Source organism: Falco naumanni, chromosome 4 (assembly GCF_017639655.2).
Source record: "Falco naumanni isolate bFalNau1 chromosome 4, bFalNau1.pat, whole genome shotgun sequence".
NCBI lineage: Eukaryota > Metazoa > Chordata > Aves > Falconiformes > Falconidae > Falco > Falco naumanni.
This window is the reverse complement of record NC_054057.1, coordinates 97,750,572-97,772,812: the sequence shown is the minus strand read 5'-3', so window position 1 is coordinate 97,772,812 and position 22,241 is coordinate 97,750,572. Positions and strand designations below refer to the sequence as shown.

At 43.9% G+C, this 22,241-nt stretch overlaps 1 protein-coding gene across 1 annotated transcript in view; it reads left to right on the top strand.

Moving 5' to 3' along the window:
• The window catches only part of PTPRG (protein tyrosine phosphatase receptor type G), a 412,309-nt gene that overhangs the window by 316,395 nt on the left and 73,673 nt on the right, over positions 1-22,241 (top strand). Inside the window, exons 9-12 of the mRNA XM_040589702.1 lie at positions 9,485-9,669; positions 11,661-11,769; positions 13,490-13,539; positions 15,849-16,644. Coding sequence (XP_040445636.1) covers positions 9,485-9,669; positions 11,661-11,769; positions 13,490-13,539; positions 15,849-16,644 — 1,140 coding nt within the window. The remainder of the gene's footprint in view (positions 1-9,484; positions 9,670-11,660; positions 11,770-13,489; positions 13,540-15,848; positions 16,645-22,241) is intronic.

Genomic DNA, 22,241 nt, shown 5'->3' with positions numbered 1-22,241 from the left:
TGCTTCTGGCTTTTTGTGGGCTGCTTGCAAGCAGCTATGCTAGAGGGATTGTTAATTACTTATCAGTTTAATAGTGTACATTGCTCTTTAGGGACAAATAGACAGAATTCTTACATAAAGAGTCCATCCAGTTTGAAGACATGAGTTTGCATGTTCCTTACTACTTTCACGTGTTGTTTCATCAGGCAGAGATGTATTTACAAAACATTACCTGCTTCAGTAAAGGTGTAGGCGTGGAAACTCAGGAGGAAAAGGTGTTTCATTTCCTTGTTTCAGAAAGTAACCCGTAAGCAACAGTATTTGCCCATTTTATTTTGCTGCTGATTAGGACTGTCAAATGTTGTTTCTTTGTCTTTATGTTTTGTAACACTTAAAAAAAAGAAAAAAAGCCTTTAACCTTTCTGTCTCATTAAACGTGCAGCAAGCCTTACAACACTTAAACAAGCATCTCGTGTGAGGGGCTCTTGACATCAGAGTTTTCTTTCACAGATGCCTGATTACTTCCCCAAAGGTGTCTGATTACTCTTTGCTGGAGTCTCAAATGATGCTGTTTCCCATCAGTGGGAATTCGCCTTAGAGTACCATCTTTAATTATGATCCTAGACTAAGTTAAATAATGAGCAGTCATAAATTCACTGTAGTAAAAGTTACTTAGCTTTGGACTTTAAACAGGGACATTTCTCTAGTGGTGTACAGGCAGTCATTTTCCTTACTGTTCTTTGTTATGCGGTAGTGATACACAGTTTGGAAGACCTTGTAACTTAATGCCGCTAAAACATGGATAGAAAATATTTGAATTTCCCTCCAGCTTGCTTTGCACTGGAGGCACAGCTCCAGTTATCAGCCTGCAGCCAAAGCAGTTTAGTTCTTATTTGCTATCTCATGGTTCCTGGTGTCAGAAGTGAAACTAAGGCCTCCTACGAAGGTATTGCCTTTTCCGCATGGTGTAGCATCCTTGCGTTGGAGTGCACCTCCACTGCAGCAGCATCCAAAGTTCTGGGGATTCAGTGCAGTGACATCATCATTTTGAAGCAGATAGTTTAGAGCATTGGCGGCAGTGTTTCTGAATGAGAACAAGTTATTTGTCTCATTTATAGCCTCTGTTATTACTCCCAGTAATTTGTTTTTACTTTCTAAATGCCCATGTTTTATGAGAACTCTCTCAAAACAGCTTCGCAGTCTCTTCATGCCCTCGGGTTCTCTCTGGGAGGTCAAAAAGAGCATTAGGCAGAAAAGTTCTACTCTTGAAGAATGTCGTTTATACGATATATTTTTGTATGACCACAAAATACTCTATAGCAGTAAGTGTTATCTATCCAAAACAACATAGTAAATGTAAATTTAAAATGAAATGTTATTGAAACCTTAAGTCGGGATTGCTAAAGCAAAATAACTATTTATTTTCTTTAAATATCTTAGGGAAAATGAAAATAAGCAAGAACCTTTTTTAGTGATGGTTCTTGTACTTTGGCCAATTCTTGGAAAATTTCTTCATAGATTAACAACTCCTTCCTGGTTTCCTTGGCTAACTGGACTTTTCAGAGTTTCCTTTTTTATTTTGTTTCATTATAAAGATTATTCTTTCCCGATTCCATTCCCCTTTAATCAGGTCAGTGCCCTACTACCGTGTGCTGGTGCAGATGAATCTATGTATCATTATTAGGATTTATGTTGGTGCAGCAGACTGTCTCAGTGCAGAAGGTTGCACTTGAAGGTGGTAACACCATGCTGCTAATTGCTTGCCCTGCATCTTCTTTGCACTGTAGACCTGCCCAGCTGCCTCTATGCGTGAGTGCTCCAAGTAAATGTACTCACCTATTGCTGGAAGAATCTCTTTGATATGCACCTTGAGTACCTGCTGTAATCACAATTTTAGGCAGAGATCAGTGTGCTCCTGCATATCTCATCCCTTCCACCTCATCTGCGTCTTGCTCTTCAGCGCTGGGTCCTCATGTATGTAGTTGGCTTGGAGCATGTTATGCAAAAGCAGGAAAGGACAAGCTGCTGCCTTCCGAAGAGTCTCAGATCAGTCAGGTGGAAAGCAAAGCATTTCAGGAAAAAACTGACTCCTTTTGAGGGGGATTTGGGTACAAAAAGATGTGGTACATATACCTGACATAGGTCTCATGTGTCCCCTCTCAGCGGCTCTGTTCTGCAGGGTTCTCTTTTCACCTGTAGCTGTAATGTGAGCAACATGTGTGTCTGTGCCTGAATGTAGTAGGCAGCTTACTAGTAGATTTATTAATAAACAAAAGTAACTGCTTGCACTTGTTTAGAGCTTATAAAGGGCCCAAACCAAGAGAGCAAGAGGAATTCAGTATAAACGTCTTAAGTGTGGTTTGTGTTCACAGCTGCTACTAAAGCTGGAAGAGCTGAGTACTTGTAAGGGAGCTTGATGATTTATTCCATTTACACCTGCAGGGAATTCCTTTCTACGCTGCCTATGTGCCAGTCCAGCTGTTTGGCCCACAGAAGTACAGATTTTCATTTCAGTCTTGACAGTACTTTGGACCATGAGTGTCTGCTGCTCATCCCTTGTGTTGGAAAAAGCCTCCAGAAGCTATGAAAAGGAAGCTGCTTTCCCAATTTGATTCTGGACATCCCTCAGGCACGTACTGGGATGTTCTACCAGCCCTGTTGGCTTGTGCTTCATACGCTCCCTGGTCCAAGCAACCCTCTCCAGGACATTGGAAAGGCTGACTTGGCTAACATGGCAAATACATGTCCTTCTGGCAGGAAATCCTCCTTTCTCCCCCTGTTGATGCAGCACGTGCCACTGAATGTGGTCACGTGTTGCATCAGACACACTGTATAAATAAGGAGGCAGGTGTACATATTAAACACTGGTCACCCTCTGTGTGTATGTGTGCAATATAAACAGAAAACTTGCAGGGCAGACCCTTGGTGGACATCAGTTTAGCCCAGCATGGCATCTGACGGTGCAAGGCTGATCTGCACCCGCTGAGAATTCAGGCCACAGCTCTAGAAACAGTATTTGTGAAACACATGATATATTTGGGCTCAAACAAAATGTAGTAAGACCCAGAGTCCATGCCTTGAGGTAAAACAGGGTCGTTGCTGTGATGCCATGGAAACTCAAATGCTACAAAGCAAGCCATACAGGAATGAATCCGTGTGCTGGTTGTGTGTTCGCCTCTGGAAAGGGACAGGCAGCGGAGGGGCAAAACCCAGCTTACCCAGAGCTCCTCCATCGGAAGTGCCCCACGTGCCAGTTTGCTCATGAGGTTGTTTCACAGAGCTTATAAAACACGAGCAGGGTCTGTTTGGTGTCCCTCACTCCTTAAGAAACAACCCTGCCTGTTTGAAGCATAGTGAAAGGTAAGAGCGGGGAAGATAAATAGTCTGTCTCCTAGCTACATTCTGCCTGTGGATTGAAGTAGATCAACACAAATATTTGCGTGTATGGCATGCTCCAGAGCCTGCAAATGCCTGCTGGCAAAGTGCAGGCAAAGGTAAAGGAAAAATGCGTGATTCTCTTTAAAGCAATTATCCTTATATATTAATAATGTCATTTATAAGCACTCTGAGAAGTTAACGATGTACACTAAAGCAAAGCAAAAGAATTGCAAACATTTAGTAAAAAGAGAAAGGGGAAATGTTGTAAGTATGCCTCGTAGCACTTTTCTATATATTAAAGCCTGTGTTGTCTCTGTGTATGAGCCTCGTAGTCTATTTGTTATCCTTTGGGAGCACAGCCCTCACTGAACTCTAGAGATTGAATCCGACGGCCCAAAGAATGCTGCTGTTTGTTATGGATCAGAGTCTCTTCTCAAGTTTCTCCACTGAGTCACAGCAATGCAAGGCAGCTGAATCTGGTGCTGCATCACTTCCCTTACCACAATGCTGTTGGCATGGCGTTGAAAGCAACTGTGAGTTTTCTCATTGCAGTGTGACCCATACTTCTGCTTCAGGGCATATTTGAAGATTTGAGCATTTAATAATGAGAAGGAATATGTATGTGTGTGTGTGTATAGACATATATACGATTGAAACTATTTTTCTTCCCTTCTCTGTTGGTGGCATTGCTTCTGTCTTGTCTGCAGTCAGGTTCCTGGGGGCTGCTGGGGTGGATGAACTTGGTGCAGTATTTTGTTGATAGCACAGGCATTGGTGACACTTTTCAGGCTTCTCTGAAATCAACTGGGAAACTTCTGGCTGAGTTAGGTGTCATTATGGCAACAGCAGCAAGTGGTCTGTCTGTCCTCTGTCCAGCAGGACTGGACCTTCCAGCTCCTTCCCAGTGCTGGGGCAGAGGGGAAAAAAACACCCTCTCTCCCCTGAGAGCCTGGCCACCAACTTCTTTGTCCTTATGGGGAAGAAAGGCATGAAACCCCCCATACTGACCTTTCAGTTTTTCTCCTACTGAGCGTGTGGGAAGAAATTCCTCATCTACCATCCTCTGTGCTCTGACTTTGTAAGGGAGAAACACTCTTCCCTGCTGCTCATCCCACATATATCCAGATCAGTAAGAAAAAGGAGAATTGAAGCCTCTCTCATCTTGCAGCCAGGAGCTGACTTCCAGAGCAAGACAAGACCCTTACCCCTGTGTTTTAGCTACCCCTGCTCAGTCCTGAGCCAGCAATGTGTTATGGGCACATCCTGATGCCAGTGTTTCCTCTCTCCTCGTATGAATTGACTTAGAAGATCCCTGCCTATCTCGCCATAAGGGATGCAGGACTTCACTGGCATGTTGCTTTTCTGTGCTGAAAATTGTCAGGGTTTCATCACACAATGTGTATCCCACAGTACCAAGGAGAGGAACAGCAATTTTGCATTGCTGAGACATGCAGCAGGAGGGAGAGAGTGGGCTTTTCCAAAAGAGGGAATAGCACAGCTAGAAATAACTGCCTTTAAAGTGGTGACATTTTTATGCATGGAAGAGCTAACTTAGAACATTTTTAGTGGATTTTATAAATCCCTGTGAGCCCCATGCCACTGGATTCATCATATGAGGCACCTGTTCACAGGAAGAAGGTATACAAGCAATAACCCAACATGCAGTTCTTGCACTCTCTCAAACTTTCCCTAAATGGCTCTTTTTATAACTGCAGGTAGCATATACAAAAAGCATGATGAAACCCAGAAAGTTTGGCTGGTTTTGCATTTCTGTCTTTGAAAGAGAAATGGAGGCTGCTTTCTTTTTTTTTTTTTTTTTTTCTTTAGGAAAAAAATAAAGCTGTAATATTCTCTTAGATGACCTTTCTGATTCATGGGTGTGCCTTTAATATCAGTGGTTAGTTTTTACAAAACAATAAGCCCCCTTTTTTTCTTTCAACTCTCTGAAATGGAGCTGCCAGCAGCTTTTGGATTAAGCTTTATCAGGCTTCAGTTAGGAAAGCCTCGTGGAGGTTACGTAGCCAAATACAACATACAAATCAAATTATGGGAGAGATGAATGCAGAGTTGTTAAATTAATTTTGTTTGTTCCAGCCCATTGGAATGTTTTTAACATGAAGAAAATAATTCTCTGCTGTATGGCTGGCCTGGCCAGCGCTTAGGACTGTATTAGCATGCTACATTTGTCTGCGAGTGGCAAACAGGTTTTCTCCAGGCTTGACTGAACCCTGGAAGACAAACCTAGCCAAGATACTGGCTTGCCCCCTGCCTTCCCCAGCGGGCTAATCTGCAGGGAAAAAGACTGTGGCAAACTCCCAGACAGCCCCACACATGGCCAACAGCTGGAAACATCGGCTGAGGCTGCCCTGTGTCAGGTCAGAGGGCTTCCTCCAGATGTACCCATGCAACCCTCCCTCTTCTGCAGGACTTTTCCATCAGGCAAGACCCAGCTTGTTTGTCAGGTTCCCAGTTCAGGTCACCGCTGACAGGAGGGAGCGGGGCTTTTCTCACTCCAAGAGGCCCCAGGTGTGCCATGCTCGGGGCATTCCTGCCTGCCAGGAGGCATGCCCTGTGGCACTGGCGAGGCGTCTCTGCTTCCAGGAGTACTGGCACAGGCGGTCTGCTAGCCAGGACACAGTGGCTTTGGTGTCCTGCTAGACCTACGCAGGGCCAGTTCACGTATCTGCTCAGTATTGCGCTACAACACAGAAAGACATCCTGGAAGCCCCCTCAATATTTTTATTATGTCTTAGAATCTGAATTTTAGAAAAAGTATTAGTAATATTTTTTCTAAAAATAGATGAGATGCTATTTCAGTGTGAAATGATGCTAGTTGTTGGGTGTGGTTCTTTTTTCTCATGCAATCGTGAATTCACAGGTTGTCTTTGGCTTATTTAGCCTGTTTGGGGTTTTAAAATAAATAAATAAATAAAAGCTTGTTTTTCTCTTTAGTGTGTTCTGATTCAATTCAGAGGAAGATGCAAACTTCTCCCTCCCTGCCCCAACCTCTTTCTGCATTTCTGTTTCTCCTTCAGGTACACATTTTGCAAAATCAGTATAGGTTCTTTAGCATCTAAAAAAAACCCCAGAAAGTGAGGAGCCTATGACTCTTCTAATCTTCTTTCAAAAATCCAAGGCACACAGGGTATTGAAAGGAAAATTAGATCTCTGGAAAATGCCAGTTGTTTTATAGATGGTCAAATCATTGCACTTTTTTTCTTGCCTTTCAGACATTTGCTACGTTATTATGTATCACTTTAATTAAATCATCAAATTGAATTATTGGATCAAACGTGGGGTTTTTTTCATTCCATTGTGTCCTGAGCAGGTTTGGTTAAATTAATAAAACCATATGTTTCATTTTATAAAAAAGATTTCTTTTTTGCCCGTTCATAATCTTTAAAAAAAAAAAAAAGTAGCTGAACAGAAAAGGTTGGTTATTACTTAATTACATCAGGTACTGCTATGTGCCTTGGAGTAATTGGAACAAAGTCACACTAAGTCATGAAAAATTTGTAATATTTACTGTGAAATAGCAGTAGTGTAAATTCAGTCTCCTTTTAGCTGGCTGTGAATGAGGTTTGTCCTTGTCAAAACTTGTCTCAGTGAAGTTATTAAAGTCCCCCAGCTGCTTAAAAGTGCTCTCATGACCTTGGGTCAGGGTGCAGGGTCAGGGAGGGTCTCCTAACTTTGAGCCTGCAGTCTCCTATTTACCCTTAGAAAATACCCACTTCTTCCCTCTGACTGGCATGAGCTCTTCTGAGTGGCATCAAAGCTGGCTGCAAAGAGTGGCATGGAATAGAGGACGTGACAGTCCCCCGCTCCCAAGGGTGGCTTGGGGTCCCTTGAGAAACAGCTGGCTAGCCATGGTTCGGAGGGGTATTGCAATTAAGGTAGATGTCTCTGTCTCTCATTAAGGTTACCTGGTTGAATTATTTCTAAAACAATTTGATGCGTGATTATTTTAAATATATACATCACTGCGTGTCCTCCTGGAGGAGGAGGACTGGGTAAGACTTGTAGGTCTGGCTCCTATATCTGGTAGGATTTGATTAGGTGGAACGATAAAGGCTGGTCTGGCATTTTGAAGCATAATTCCGTGATGACAAAGGTCTCCAAAGGGGGCAGTTATGATTTATTGGTGCAGTTATCAATAAACAGTGATGTCAGTGAGAACTGATCTGCCTATCTCAGTGGAAGGAGGTGGGCATGGAGAGGCATAACAAGGATGGTGAAGCTCTGTAAAGAGGGACAACAGCAACTACTTCCAGCGGTGCCTTCTCGGCTGGGTCCCAGCCACCTTTGTGCTGTGCTCTGCAGCACCCTGGCTCCACGGGCGCCCTGCAGAGACCAGGAAGGGAGCAGGAGGGAAGGGGTCTGCAGGCAGCTCACCAAGATGTTCTTTCTGGCTTTGTGGCGTTGCCAGCAGGATGCCGTTTTGGTTCCTTCAACTCAGTGTAAATAGTGACTCCTATTCGGTTTGTCAATGTTTTGAGGTACTGCAGGGTCTGTTTGCTTTGCTGGATCATTCTTCTGGGTTGAGCAGAACGATCTACTGTAAAACTGCAAGATTGTCATCACTCGTGGCAGGAGCAAGCACCAAAGATCTTTCCTGCCCAAGTGTATTTCTGCAATGTATGTTCTCTTGTGCAGGCTAGCTACAAAATGTAAGTTATAACTGCACAAATGCATTTGACAGGTATTTTTCTATTGCACTGGTAATGTTGGTGTTTACAGCATTTAATCATTTTTATTTAGGAACTGTAGCTATTCCAGTAATGTAACAGCATTGCTGCATGACCAACCTGCAAGTCCAGGCGCAGGAAGGCATTTCTCCCCTTGAGTGCTGCCAGGACAGTTTAGAAGTGAAATAATGGCCAAATATACACACTGTCACATACCTGCAGAGTGCAAACAAGCTGAATGTGTTGGCTTTAAATGGAAAAGTCGTATTGGGAAAAATAATTCTGCAAACAGTGTCAGCCTGATAGGCTGGGTGACACTTTGACTTTCCCTGGCAGAAAAGAGCAGCTCCTTTGCCACAGCACCTGTGTTTAGGTATCATTGCACGGTATTTTGCTTGGTTCAGAGTTTATATTGGGAAAGAGAATGTGAGAATCTGTCCTCAGTTGTGTATTTTAAACATTATTTTTAAAGCTTGGAAAAAAAGCGAAACCCTTTATATTTGGGAAGCGGACGATGCACTTTTTCGATAGCGTATGAGCGCCATCTAGTGTCCCTCGGTAGTACCTGACCTTTGCATTGCAGCGGGCTCTGCACATCCCACTCCTCCCGAGGCGCGTGGGCTGGTTTTGGGCTTCCCTGGAGAAGTTTGGGCTCTGGTGGCTGCCTCGAGCAGGAGCTGTGGGTTTGCCGCTGGTTAAGTTGTCCCTGTGCTGGTGTTCCCACCGACTTCAGCCGGAGTGAGGAGTCACTCCTGCCTCCCCGCTGCAGGCAGGGTTAGGAGGGCTTTCGGAGGGCTCCCCAGCCTGTTGTGAGAAGGGGATGGCCAAGGGCCATCAAGTGATGCTCTCCCCTGTGCTGGTGATACCTTACTGGCATACAGCTGAGAATCTATGAAGGGAAACCTGTAGAAAGAGGAGTATAAAGTAACTTCTGCTCATGTGCAAAAGTGGACCAGGTTAAGAGGTATATGCTGACCAATATAGTCATGTATGTGACACAACAGTGTCACATTTTCAGAGGTTCCAAGTATTTCCAGTGCCTGCAGAGCACGCTGGAGCATCTACCCCCTTCATGCAGCAGGAGGCTGTGGGCCAGGGGAGCTGGGGCTCAGGCTGACAGGGCTTCTTAAATGTTCCAGCATAGAGCTCTTAAGTGACCAAGTTAAAGTGTATGTGTAAATGTCAGGACTGAAAGTAAGTTGAGAACTAAGCAACCTGCCTGCAGAAAATGGATTCTCTCACTCCCTTTACTCTGGAGAGCGGAAAGCAGCTGCAGGTGGTATTAAATCCCATTGGTCTCAGTGGATTGCAGTCTAAGCTATTACCGTAGGCAAGGGCATTAAAGAAAAAAAACGGCTCTTAGAGTGAGGCGCAGTTCTTCCTGTTTGTTTTCTCTCGGTTATTTAAGAGACCCTCCTATTTTTCCCTTCTGTTTTTTTTAGCTTGCAGCACTCCCCCAGTCAACATGAAAGTGCAGCCGGTGAACAGGACAGCGTTACTTGTAACTTGGAACCAACCAGAAACTATCTACCACCCTCCGATCATGAACTACATGATCTCCTATAGCTGGACTAAAAATGAAGACGAAAAGGAGAAGACTTTCACCAAGGACAGTGACAAGGACCTGGTAAAACCACAGCATCCACCCCAGACATATGTATCAAGCTATCCTTATATTGTTATTTTCTCAGTAGAAGGAAGCAGAGGAGGAAAGCAGTTGTTATCTTATAGACAAGCTAGTGTTTGACTTGCAATGAATTGCTATTAAAATGTTCAGCATTAGTTGAACGTTGCCTAACAGACTACCCACAACACTGGAGTGTGAACTTATAGTTCATGTGAGTGAATAAAGGACTAAATCTACAGACACTTTTTCATATACTGTTGTTGAGAAGCAGCTGGCTCGGGAAATAGTTAGACTCTGAATACCTTTTGGCTTGTGTTCAGCTCACAGATTTTCACATAAAAAGTCTGATCCCCCAGAATCTGTTCCTGGGCTCAGGCTTTTCACTGTGCATAGCCCCTTGCAGTCTTCAGAGCAGTTTCTGGCAGTAAGGGCTAGGAGGTAGGAGTTGCGTGGTCAGGGCTAGAAGATTATTATGGAGTGGCCCTGTACAAGCACTGCCTACGTCTGGCAGTGGCAGAAAAAGAGGGAAGAGCAAGACAGTTCCAGCACAGATGGAAACACCGATCAATCTCCTCCATTTAGGATTTGATCTGCTTGTCATCCTTGTCTAAGTTGAAGCAAGTATTGTACTGGTCTTTAACATCCTCTGCATATAAAATCAAAGTGACATATTCAGGTTTGAAAGGCCTCCGTTTATTGTTAATCAAAGAAAGCCTCTAGAATAATGAAATCAGTAATTGTATATGCACATGAAAAATGCAGCAGCAGAGTGTTATTCCTAATGACTGTTATCGTATTTTTTTTCAAATACACAGTCCTCTGGGCCCATTCAATCAGTTATACAATAATACCTCTCTTATTCCCTTAGATGAAGATTCTTTTACTTCATTTCCATTTATATTTTCAATTTCCCCACTAGACATTGTTATCTGGGTCACATTAGGGAGCGATGTGCCTCACAAAATCAGAAAGGAATCTATTGAAAGGCACCCAAGGTTATGATGTATTGTAACCTCTCTCTTGTCATAACTTCACACTCTTAAGGGAGATTTTTTTTAATCAGGTATAAGGAGAGCCTTAATCAGCAAAAATGAGGTGGGCACAGTGAAAGCATCCTGTTTTATGTAAAAGAAATAATTAAAAGTGCAGGGGATGTGATGGAGTGATAGCTTGGAAATAAATTGCGGTGAGACCCTGTGCTGTGCAGCAGAGCTTGGAGGTTAAGAAAGCAATGACAGCTTTCTAGAGGCAAGAAAAGTAGGAAACTTTTTCAGAGGAAAGTGCAGTTTCCTTTCACTGCTCTGGCAGAGACAGTTGGGCTGTCCCATCTTGAACCAGTGCTAGACGGTGTTTTGCAAAAGAGATCACTGGTATTTTAAGTGACCCACACGGCTACTTCTGCTGTCTGCTGCAAGACATTAAATGATGTGATTGTGGACTAAGGCAGCACAAGAGAGTACCTGGAAGGCAGCAGGGCAGGATCTCAGATCTAAGAGTACACAAGGACATCCCAGGCCAGAGTGCTGAGCCATCACGTTGTACAGGCCACTGGCATGAAATTGCCATAGCCAATTTGTTGCAAAAAAAATAGTCAGTTTGAACATGCAATGACTTTTCTGGGCTTATCCCATATTTGGGACTTGGATCTGCACCTGTAAAAAAAAAAAATCCCATTTTAATTCCTTTAAGATCAAATTATTTGAGTTTTAGTTTTTTCTGAGGAGAGCAGAGACTTTCAGGTATGAAGGTTGTCATGACAGTAGATGTGGGACAAGTTCATTTCTTTCTCATGGGCAGAGTCAGCAGAGTCTGGGTGCATCACTTTGGCCTTGCCCTCTCCCGGGGGACCAGTGAATATTTCTGTTTAGAAACAAGTTTGACTTACATGGCATAAATGTCCTGTGTTAGCACAATGCTTTTTATATTTCAAACTGATCGTGGACAGTACTGTGGGGGTAAAAAACTGAATAATATCTATTTTTTTTAAACAGAAGGCCATCATTAGCCATGTCTCACCTGACATCCTTTATCTGTTCAGAGTTCAAGCAGTTTGCCGAAATGAAATGCGTAGTGACTTTAGCCAGACTATGCTCTTTCAAGGTAAAACCCCACATACATATTTTTACATTAAATGACTCTTTGTTTGTTTAACATTTTCTTTGCAGCATGCAATATGGTGTTGAATGATTTCAGAAGATGTTTGAATGCATGTAGACAATGCTAATTTCAGATGTGGCCAGTGACTTTATCAGAGTCCTATTTCTAGTGATGGGAGTTTGCCTATACCTCTCTGCTGTCAGGTTTTAGGAGAATTCAGAGCTTTTGTCAGTACTAGTTTTCTCAAACAAATTCATCAGAGACTGCTTACGCATCAGAGGCACAGCTATGCAGAATGTGAGTCTGATCGGTGTCTGGCTTATGTAAAAAGGAAAGGAGATCAGTCCTACCTTGACAACCACATGTGGAGATGTTCAGGTTTTACCATGCACGCAAACCTCAGCAGTTTCCAGAACATACATACTTAAGTGAAAGCAAAAGAACTGGATGCTAAACTGTCCTTTGTCATGGACTTCCTTTTAACTGTATTGGAGAAATCTGGTAAAGCTGAGATTTGGTGGGAGAACTTGATGCTTTGTAGATTTCTAAGTACTGAAGTTTGTTGTTCCTTCCTGGGACTTTATTACTACTATTTTATTAAGTAGGACAAAATTCACCTCTGCTGAGAGCACTTCCTTCCACTCCAGTTTACAGATATATAAACCTCAGAATGGGTAATGGAAGAAGAAAACAAGCAGAGAGTAAAAAATTTAAATCCTTAAGATGAAGCAAAGAGTAAAGTCAGTTGGGTCTGATGTTGTATATGGAACAAAGTAATAGAGGCATTTTTCAGTGTGATATTTGGAAAATGTGGAGGTTTTAATCCTACTCTGTTGGCACTTAGCATCCAAAGAATATCAAGCTGTGGACACAATGTAGTTCTGTTGTGGTGTTAGCAGCATTGCAGAGAGAGCAGGGGAGAGTCAAGAGATGTCCTATCCAAGCAGCATCTCATAGGGAGCTCTCAGTTTCTTAGTATCTCAGCATAGCGTTCTAGCCTTCACTTTAAGTGCCAGGCAGAGGACCGAAACTTGTATATTACTGATTATGGCCTCTTTTTGGCAGATAATAGAATGGAAAAATTCTTTGAAATTTGACCATGATACCTATTTAATTACAGTTAAGAGTCAGTCATTATTGATGGTTTTGCTGGATGCTCTTTGATAACTCTGGCCCGGTGTTCAAAGCAGTGGAAATGATACATGGCATCTGCAATGGGAGTAGATGCCGCATTTCCTTCTGTATCTCCCCAAAAGAGAGCTGTTCTTCCTGTCTTTGGTTGCACCCAAGATCTAATCTAGAAAAAGAATCCACTTGAGCTTTCAAAACATTCTTCATAGGCTATCGTTATATATATAGTTATATATATAGTTGTATTTGAGATAATAAGCAGTAATAAATAATGATATTATCATAAGGGCAGAAAAAACTGTTATTGTCAGCCGCTCTTGCTTCCTGTGCCAGTCAGGACATTTCATCCAACTTGGGTTTGAAGGAGAGCATGTCTTTTCTGACAGTGCCCTCACACCGGCACTGCCAGGGCTGAGTAATTAACCGAATCTGTCTGTAGCCTCAAGCACGAGGTAAGGTGGTACCCAACGAGCCCGGATGCTCTTGCTCCAGGCTGAGACCCGCGCGCGCGTTTTGCTCGGCAGTTGTTTAGCAGTTTTACCGAGGCCTCCCTTGCCGGCCCGCTGACACATCGTTGTTCTTTGTTTCTCAGCTAACACGACTCGAATTTTCGAGGGGACCCGAATTGTGAAAACGGGCGCGGTAAGTGGGGGGCGCGGTAAGTGGGGGGCGCGGGGGCGCCGCCAGGTGGCAGCAGGGGGCCGCGCAGCTGCGGCGGGGCTGAGCCTGCCGCCCGCTCCCGGCGGCCGCGGCGGGAGAACCGAGTGTCAGAAAAAAATATCTTCCCAAATACGTATTCGACCCGCTGAGAGGGGATTTGTAATCTTGGTGTTGACTGTGGGAATAAATTGAATTTCTTTTATTAGCTGCATGAGCAGAAGTATATGCAACAGGAGCGGGGCTTCGCGCCCAGCATCTTTGCTCTTCCACTGCTTCAGGGATACCGGCTATCGCGTGACTAAAGCTTTAACAAGCTCTTTGTTTTACTTTTAATTCAGGTGAGACTGTAACGAGTCAGTGAAGCTGCCTGTTGTATTCCAGAATCAGAAAAGTTGATAGTTTATATCATTCAATCAATCAAAAAAATTATTTACAATAGAACTGGAATACACCGTTTCAGTTTTGAAAGCACCTTATTAAGTTATTTAACATCAACTATCCATAACCTAAATTTCTTGGCTTTTGGTATACTGAAGTGTTCAGTCAGATTTATGGGCTGGATTCATACGATTTAAGTACATTGCTTCTGGTTTTATTCTGTTCCAGTTTGATATACTCCCTAGTAAGCAAATAACACATACAAAGCTTGAATTTGAATGATTAATGTTTATTTAATGATGTATAGAGGTGTTCTAGACATACAAAATCTGCCGTCAAATTTTAATACTCAGGCCCGCTTTGAGACTGTACATGCCAGTGAAAAGCAAATCTTACGGTGCCTTCGGGATTGACACTGATAAATATCCAAAAGTTTAGATGCTTATTTAAAGTTTTGCCTTGAACTCTCCAAAGCACAGGGTTTTTTCTGAGATCTCAGGTTCTCTGTGATTGCAGCTGGTCAAAAACAACGTGAGAAAGCAGCCTTTCTTGGTTTGCTGCAGCATTTCAACCACACGACCTGACTGAAACTAGGAATTGCAGAGAGATGCAGAAATACTGTTAAGTTACAAATTTCAGTTCCAAAAATAAACATTTTACAGTTTTGCTCAACGTTCAGTAGCACCTTTTTAACGCTTGTTTGTCCTTGTCTGACGCATACCTTTCCAGGTAATGCTCCTCTCGCTGATGAATTCAGTAACGTGAGACATTTTTCAGTAAGTTAGAGAGGGAGCATGCTCAGGTTGTCTGGGCAGAACTGCTGACCCCAGCTCTTCTACAGAATTACTGCTTGTCCTTAGTTAACTCACTCCAGTGTCTTTTTCCACATGTAATTCAGGAAGGGGAATGACTTCTTTAGTTCTTTAAGTATATACCGAGTTTTTTTATTTCTGGTGGAGCATACATACACACGTGTGCCCAGAGACCCGCATGTGAGCATACATGCATTGGGTTGACGTTAGAATAACAGTGGCAGGGTGCAGAGGATGTACAGTGGATGGTTCATTCCCTGCTTCCTCTCAGCTCCCCCGTGGACAGTGGGCAGTGCCAGCCCTGGCTCTGGGTCACTGGTGGTAGACAGGGAGAACCCTGTGGATGGGGAAAGCTGGGTCTACCCATGGCTGCCACAGCCTGGTGGTCCTGAGAGGTCGTGGTTACTTGCCAAAGTGCTCCTGATGCTCTCTGAGTCCTTCATGAGTGCCCAGCTGGCCCTGCTGCTGGTCTTTCCTAAGACAGCGATGCCTCTCTGCAGCATCGGTCCTTAGGAGAATAATGCTGATGGGTAGATCAAAGAAATAAAAATAGTACCGTTCAAGGCCCTGCCAGTGTGTGTGGGAAGAGCCAGAGTTCCCTGTCAGAGCAGACCCACCAGCCACGGATGCTCACGTTGGCAGCACAGCCCTTATTTTGGGACAGCCCTTATGTAATGCTATATTTTAAAATTGTGTGTTCTAAGGATTACAACACTGTGAGTAATGCAGCTAAACTCAAACTCCTTTACATCCTCTTTACCCCTGTGAGAAAATGTTACTCACAAGTCACTGGTGACGTGGGTGGAGAAGGTCCCGCTGTAAAATAAAGATAAAGAGGGTTTTGATGACAATGATTATTTGCAAGCGGCGAATGCAGGGAGGTTTCCCCAATTTGTGGTTTGCTGTGTAGCTGTGTGGCATGTCCCGTTCGTGGCTCAGACCTGCAGCCACCTGCCATAAGTCTCATTTTAAGAGTAGCAACCAGAATGTGGGAAGGGAGGGAAAAGCAAAAGAAAAATGACCCCAGGTAGCATTGCTGGGGCCTCTGCTGATGCTCTCTGCTGTGTTTTCTTCCCCTCTGCTGCTGGTGACCTCCTCAAGCCCACAGCATCTCCTGCCTCCTCAGCCGACATGGCTCCCATCAGCTCCGGCTCCTCCACCTGGACTTCCTCGGGGCTCCCCTTCTCCTTCGTGTCCATGGCCACAGGGATGGGGCCTTCCTCCAGCGGCAGCCAGGCCACCGTGGCCTCAGTGGTGACCAGCACCTTGCTGGCAGGGCTGGGCTTCAGCGGCGGCGGCATCTCCTCCTTCCCCAGCAGTGTGTGGCCCACCCGGCTCCCTGCAGCGGCCGCCCCCACCAAGCAGGCAGGGCGCCCGGTGGTGGCTGCCACCGAGGCCGCCGCGGCCGCCTCCCCGGGGCCAGAGCGGGACTCAGCGCTGACGAAGGACGGCGAGGGAGCTGAGGAGGGGGAGAAGGATGAAAAGAGCGAAAGCGAGGATGGGGAGCGGGAGCATGAGGAAGAGGAAGAAAAGGATGCCGAGAAGAAGAAAAACAGGGCGACGGCGGCTGCGGAGGCACGCGATAGCACGGAGCCCAGCGTGGCCGTGGCTTCTCCCAACCGGACTGCTGAGGAGGAAAGAAATAAAACCATATCGGGTGAAGAGCCAAACCAAAATGTTGCCCCCACGGCTGGAGGTCCCGAGGAGGAGAGCTTTGCCGAAGCAGGCGCTCAGCCCCAGCCGCTCCCTTCCACCCAAGTGCCACCAGCCTTCACCAACGAACTTTACCTGGGGAAGATCCCAAGAAGACCAGAGACAACAAGAAAACCTCCCCCAAAGGAGGACAAGTTTCCAGAGGAATACCCCTCAGATAACAAATTCATCACCATTAACCCAGGTGAGTGACCTCCAGGAAAACTGTTTTTACTGATGTAAGACTGTTGGAAAAGTGCACAATCCAAATTTCTTACTGATTTCCAGTAGATAGAATGTTTTTGTGGTGCCTGGCTTCATCCAGTGGGCAGGTCGTCACAGGATCCAACCCACACATTGTTACTGGGTTGACCAGAGGGGGAAGGATTATCCTTTTATTTTATTGGGACAGATTTATGGTCCTTGTAGCTTACTAGAAGAGAAAATTTAGGAAAATGTTAACCCCTAAGACACTGCATTAAGATTTAAAAAAACTAAGAGAGAGGAATGCAGTGAACTATGGCTATGAAATTAATTTGGAAGAGCAGTTGCTGTGCTGGCTGGTGTTTCACGGGGAGGTTGCTATATATGCTGTAAGCTAATTGAGTTTATCTGCAGGATTCTCCCTGATTGGGCTTTGAGATATTCTTCCAAATACAGAATCATCACTTATTTCTCACCACAAAACCTGCATGTTCTGATCTTCCAAGACAAGAAGCCTTTCGCACTCGAGTTTACCTTCTTTTTTTTCCTGTGAAAACAGAATATCTTAGCCAGGCAGTGTTCACGTATTTTCTGTGTTTGTCCTGATGAGAATTACCAATGCTCCTGTACCCGCCAACTCTGGATGGATGTACCGACTCCACAGTATGTACACAGCAAATATGACCTTTTGGAAGCGTGCCCAGGTGATCTGCGTGTGCACCAAGCCCTGTGTGGCCAGGATTCGCTGCACACGCCTATGCAAGCAGGTATCTTGTGGTGCTCCCAGCTCGCTGTGAAGAAAGTCCAGTCCATATGCACATGTTTCTGCTTGGGGACCTCCAGGCACTGGTGAGGAAAACAGATCTTAGAAATGCAAGGAGCAAATTGGATACATGCATATGGATTTCTTTGCAGAGTAAGGACTGAGATTTAGATACGGCGATGAGTTTATCTGAGTGATTATGTGTATTACCACAGCATTTATAAGGCAGTGCACATTTTTTTGTTTGGGGTTTGTGGGTTTTTTTACTGTTATTGTTTATTTTGCTAATCTACAGACTGTTTTGTAATTTTGTTTTTCCATCAAAGCTGCTCTAGAGTTAGAATACTGTGAAAAAACCTTACATAGTTATTTTTCCCTGCATTTATAAGCACAAAAATGCAAACGTTGTGCACTCAGTTAGAGCTCAGAACCAATTTAAAAAACAAAGCTAAATCCAATCTTTAATAACATTTGTTACAGAAATGCTGACCTGACTCTAATGCTGTGAATCATAACTGTTCTGTAAGGGAACAGATTAACAATGCAGAGGCCAAGAAACCTGTACCAGGTTGTACTGATGTTTTTTTAAAAAAATACACTGCTGTTTTTCTTACTCCTCAACTGGAAATCTTCAAAGTCCAGTGCTCCCACTGAATGTGGTCTGAGATGCCTGTCAGGCAGCTTTCAGCATGCCACTTGCCCTAACCACCTTCTCATCAGGAAGGAGGGAACTTGTTCTAGCCGTGCTTTGCAATGTTGGGAGTAAGCATTCAGCACCATTTGGGTATTTGGCTTCAAACCCCAGCAATTCAGTCTGCCTGGGTAAATCTGCCTCTGGAATAGTTCTTTGGTTCTTCCTGCCTTCTGCTTCCCTGTTTCTTATGTGCCAGTTTCTTGGATGTCCCAAGTACAATGTCCCTTATATAAAACCTAGAAAGGGCCTCATGGCTTATTCTCAGCCTAAAAAAATTGGAGGAAGGATGGGTAGTTGATCTTAATTCTTAGCTCATGGTGAAAGGATTGTTATTAGATTGGTTTTTATTCCATGGTGAAATTCAGATGAAAAGGATGAAAATCGCTGAGATGAAGAAATATTATTAATATTGCCAAGAAGTTCCTACTAGTTATTATGAATTGTATCCCCATAGTCTGTAGTGATTTCTATCTCTTTTTAGCATGTAGAGAACTATCACTGAAAGTGGTTCAGTACAGCTTTGCCTCCCACTAGACAGACTCTTTTAAGAGCTCTGCTCACTGGCAGGCTTGGAGGCTTGAAGAGACCATGCCTGAAGACTGCACGCAAAGACGATTAGTCTTGAAAGGACTCCACAAATTAGGTTTCCCATGCTCATATGGGGAGGAAGGATAACTTACTAAGATCACTATGTCTTTCAAAAATGGCTTCCATGAGTAGGAAATGACATGTGAAATAACCAGCACGTGTTAGCTGGGGAAAAGATAAGTGGGAAAGGTTGCCTGTTTCATCCAAATTAACCTTAGTTAAATTAAATCTTAGTTAAAACTCTGGTGACATACCCGGGATGGGGAGGAGGAACAGTAACATATTTTCAGCTTATCAGACAAGCCTCTCCCAGGCCCCTCAAGTGTCCTGAAGAGGACAATCACAGCTAAAGGGCTGGGAAAGGCTACTCAGAGATGAAGAAGGGTCCATTTGTGCCATTTTCCTTGGGGTAGATGTTCATTCCCTGTCCTTGACCTCCAGGTGGAAGAAGATATATTCATCACAAAACTGATGACTCCCTGTCCAGACATTGAGAAGGGCTAGTGTTTTTCAACTCTTGAGAACATTTTAAGATGTTTCTTACTGGCTTTTGGACAGAGGTTTTCAGTTTTAATCTCTTTGTACCAGGTGTGAGGACCTTGTCCTTCAAAGTCTCTTCAGACAAGTCCTTTTGTTTGCATCTCATGTCACCAGTCTTCTGCAGTGGATACTGAGGTCCACCTAACCCAGAATTTGCCCAAATATGTTACCAGATGTGTCCGAGTAAGGTCTGGCTGACCTGTTGGCAGTGCCACCCTTGTAAGAAAACTCTTGGGAATGCAGGAGAAGGAGCTTTCCTCTGGGTTACTAAAGACACATGCCAGCAAAACCCACAGCTGGCGAATTGTCCCATCGATCAAACACTAGCACGGAGCCTAAGACTAGCTGCTTCAGATTAATTGCTTTCCACGGTAATCTGGACATTTGCAATTCATACAGACAGACCTGACCTAGCTCACATAAGGAGTTGAGCTCAGTGAAACTCCAGACATAAGCAAGACCTCTTCCTATGAGAAAGGGCCTTAAAGGTTTTCCATAACAAGGTAAGTCTGAGATCAAGAGAACGACCAGCGAAGCTGAGAGGACACTGCCAGAAGTGTCTGGAAGCATTCCTGAACATCAGGACAGTTAAAAGAGTGTGAAGGCCACTTCCAAAGTGAGCAGAAAGAACCCCTGCAGCTTACTGTGTCCCATAGAGGGCAGAAACTTTTTTGGATGCATCTTTTCTCCAGGAAAGCAGTTTTTGAAAAACTGTCAAGGTTTCAAAAATGTTTTTGTGAGTAGGAAGTTTAATCATTTTAAAGAGTAGAAAATTGTTTCATAACAATGTACACTTGTAAAATTAATTATATAGCATCAAATTAGCAGTTGTAAGGAGATAACTGAATGGGAAAGTACTCATGAGTGTGGATGATTAGAGGAGAACAGGGAACACATGAGAAATTACAGGGAAAGTGCGAGGCCAATTAGTACAGCAAGGCTCATTTTCTTTTAGTGCTTATTTCACACGCACATACACACACACCTCTCCTGAGGCCGTGTCATTATTTTCCAAATGGCATTGGCCTCTTCTTGTCTGGTGGTATCGGCCAATGCTAATGATTTTCCTCTATCACTGAACGCTTGCTTGCATTCTCCTCTTTCATTTTCCTGATCATCCTTTTCTCTGTTTTGGTGCCCACATTAGACTAATTGTACCTTTGATCTGCAACTGTTACCCACACAGCTGCTCAGCATTGTCCGCCACTCCGAAACCCGAACAGTAGAAGAACAGCAATTAGAACAATTCTCTACCCCACCAAAACAAAAAGAAAAAGGGGGGGGGGGGGGGGGGGGGGGCAGAACTGGATGATTCAGTTTAATCAGGCTAAAGTAGATATTATCCCACAGAATTTTGGTTTGTGTGCCGGACAGTTACACAGATCCTTTGCATTTGACAGGAGATGACTGGTGGGCTGTTGTGAGCAGTGACAAGATGCCAAGTCGGGGCTTTGGCCTGAGTCATGAGCTGGGACTGAGAACAGAGATGTGGGTTTGGCCCTTGATCCGAACTTCAGCCAGGTCCTCCCACCCCTCCGCGCTCACCCACTTCTGCCGAGGGCTTTGTATAGAGAGACGATGATGGGCAGGGTTACATTTCAAGCCTGATGTATGCTTTTAGCAGAGACTGAATTTTGATTTTTGGAACAGCCTTTGCCAGGTCTGAGGTTAAAAAAGCCTTTTGGGGATAACCTCATTAAGATAATTAAACATCTGTGTAATTCTTTCTTTCTCCATACATGGCAAGGATTATTAAGCTGTATTTTCAGGTGGCATTTTGAGCCATTTTGCATGGCAACGTACAGAAGCAAACAGTGGAATGGCTTGACAATAAAAGAATTGAATTATTTGACGTTTGCAAACAGCATGAATTTCAGATATCTCGCATCAAGATAAAACATGATTGGCATCTGTTTACAAAACAGTGAAAAGCCATGCTTAGTTGTGCGCAGCCTGTAAGTACAACTGCTGCAGGAATGTCTTTAAAGAAACAGGGAGAAAATATTTGCACAATGGCATGAGCTTGTATCAAAGGTAATACTTTTTTAAGAAACATGGGTTTGCATTTTCATGGTTTATTAATATGGCCGTTACTATTTTCCTGAATTAATTGATACCTTTGTGTAAGTCTGTGGTTTTATTTACTCCAAGGGAAGATGAGCAGGTGACTTTTAAGAGAGTGGATGGTGTGAGGCAGCTCAGCAGCAGGGGGTTTCTTTTGGCCTGCAGAACACATGTATTGTCATCGGTAACGGTATCTGTCACAGTACAACAAACAGAACTTTGTCCTGGCGGTTTGTGCAATGGCAAGGGATGATAAAGGTAGATAGGTTATATATTACAGCTATGGTTGCTTATTATAGCCAGCAGTGTTACTTAAGGGAAATAAACATGTTTCTATTCTCAGGAACCAATTACCGAGAATACAAGGAAAAACAGTACATTTCACAAACTGTAGAATGCCTCTTTCTTGCCTTGACCTTTGTGCAAGAGTTGTACTGCCAAAGCCTCCCTTGCTGCCTAACGCCCTCTAACACTTTCTGTGCCAGGGCCTCTTCCATCCAGGGGCTGGGTGGCGCTGCTGAATGGGTGTTTCACAGGAGTTACAGATTTTTCCAGACACAGGAGTGGATTTATCAGTGCCAGGGCTTGTATCGTGTGGGACCTCCTGAAACAGATATGCTGTAATAATTTTTATTCCTTCTTACTGGGATGAATTCCAAGCCATTAAAAGGCAAACTGAATTAATTCAACGAAGGCATATGCCACTGGAAACTGTTTACATTTCTTAGCAAAAATGGAGTTTCCTGGTCCATTTTTTAAGCTCCCCCTCCCCGCTGCAAAGTACAGCGTATGGTGGGCACTTACAACGATATGCTGTTGACACTACCAAGGCTCAACATTCTTGCTTTGGAAAAAAGTGAAATGCTGACTATTTTATATTTTATAATATTTTGTTGTGTAGGAGAACAGGAAGCTATAAAGGCTCAGATCTGTCTTTTTTGTGTGTGTG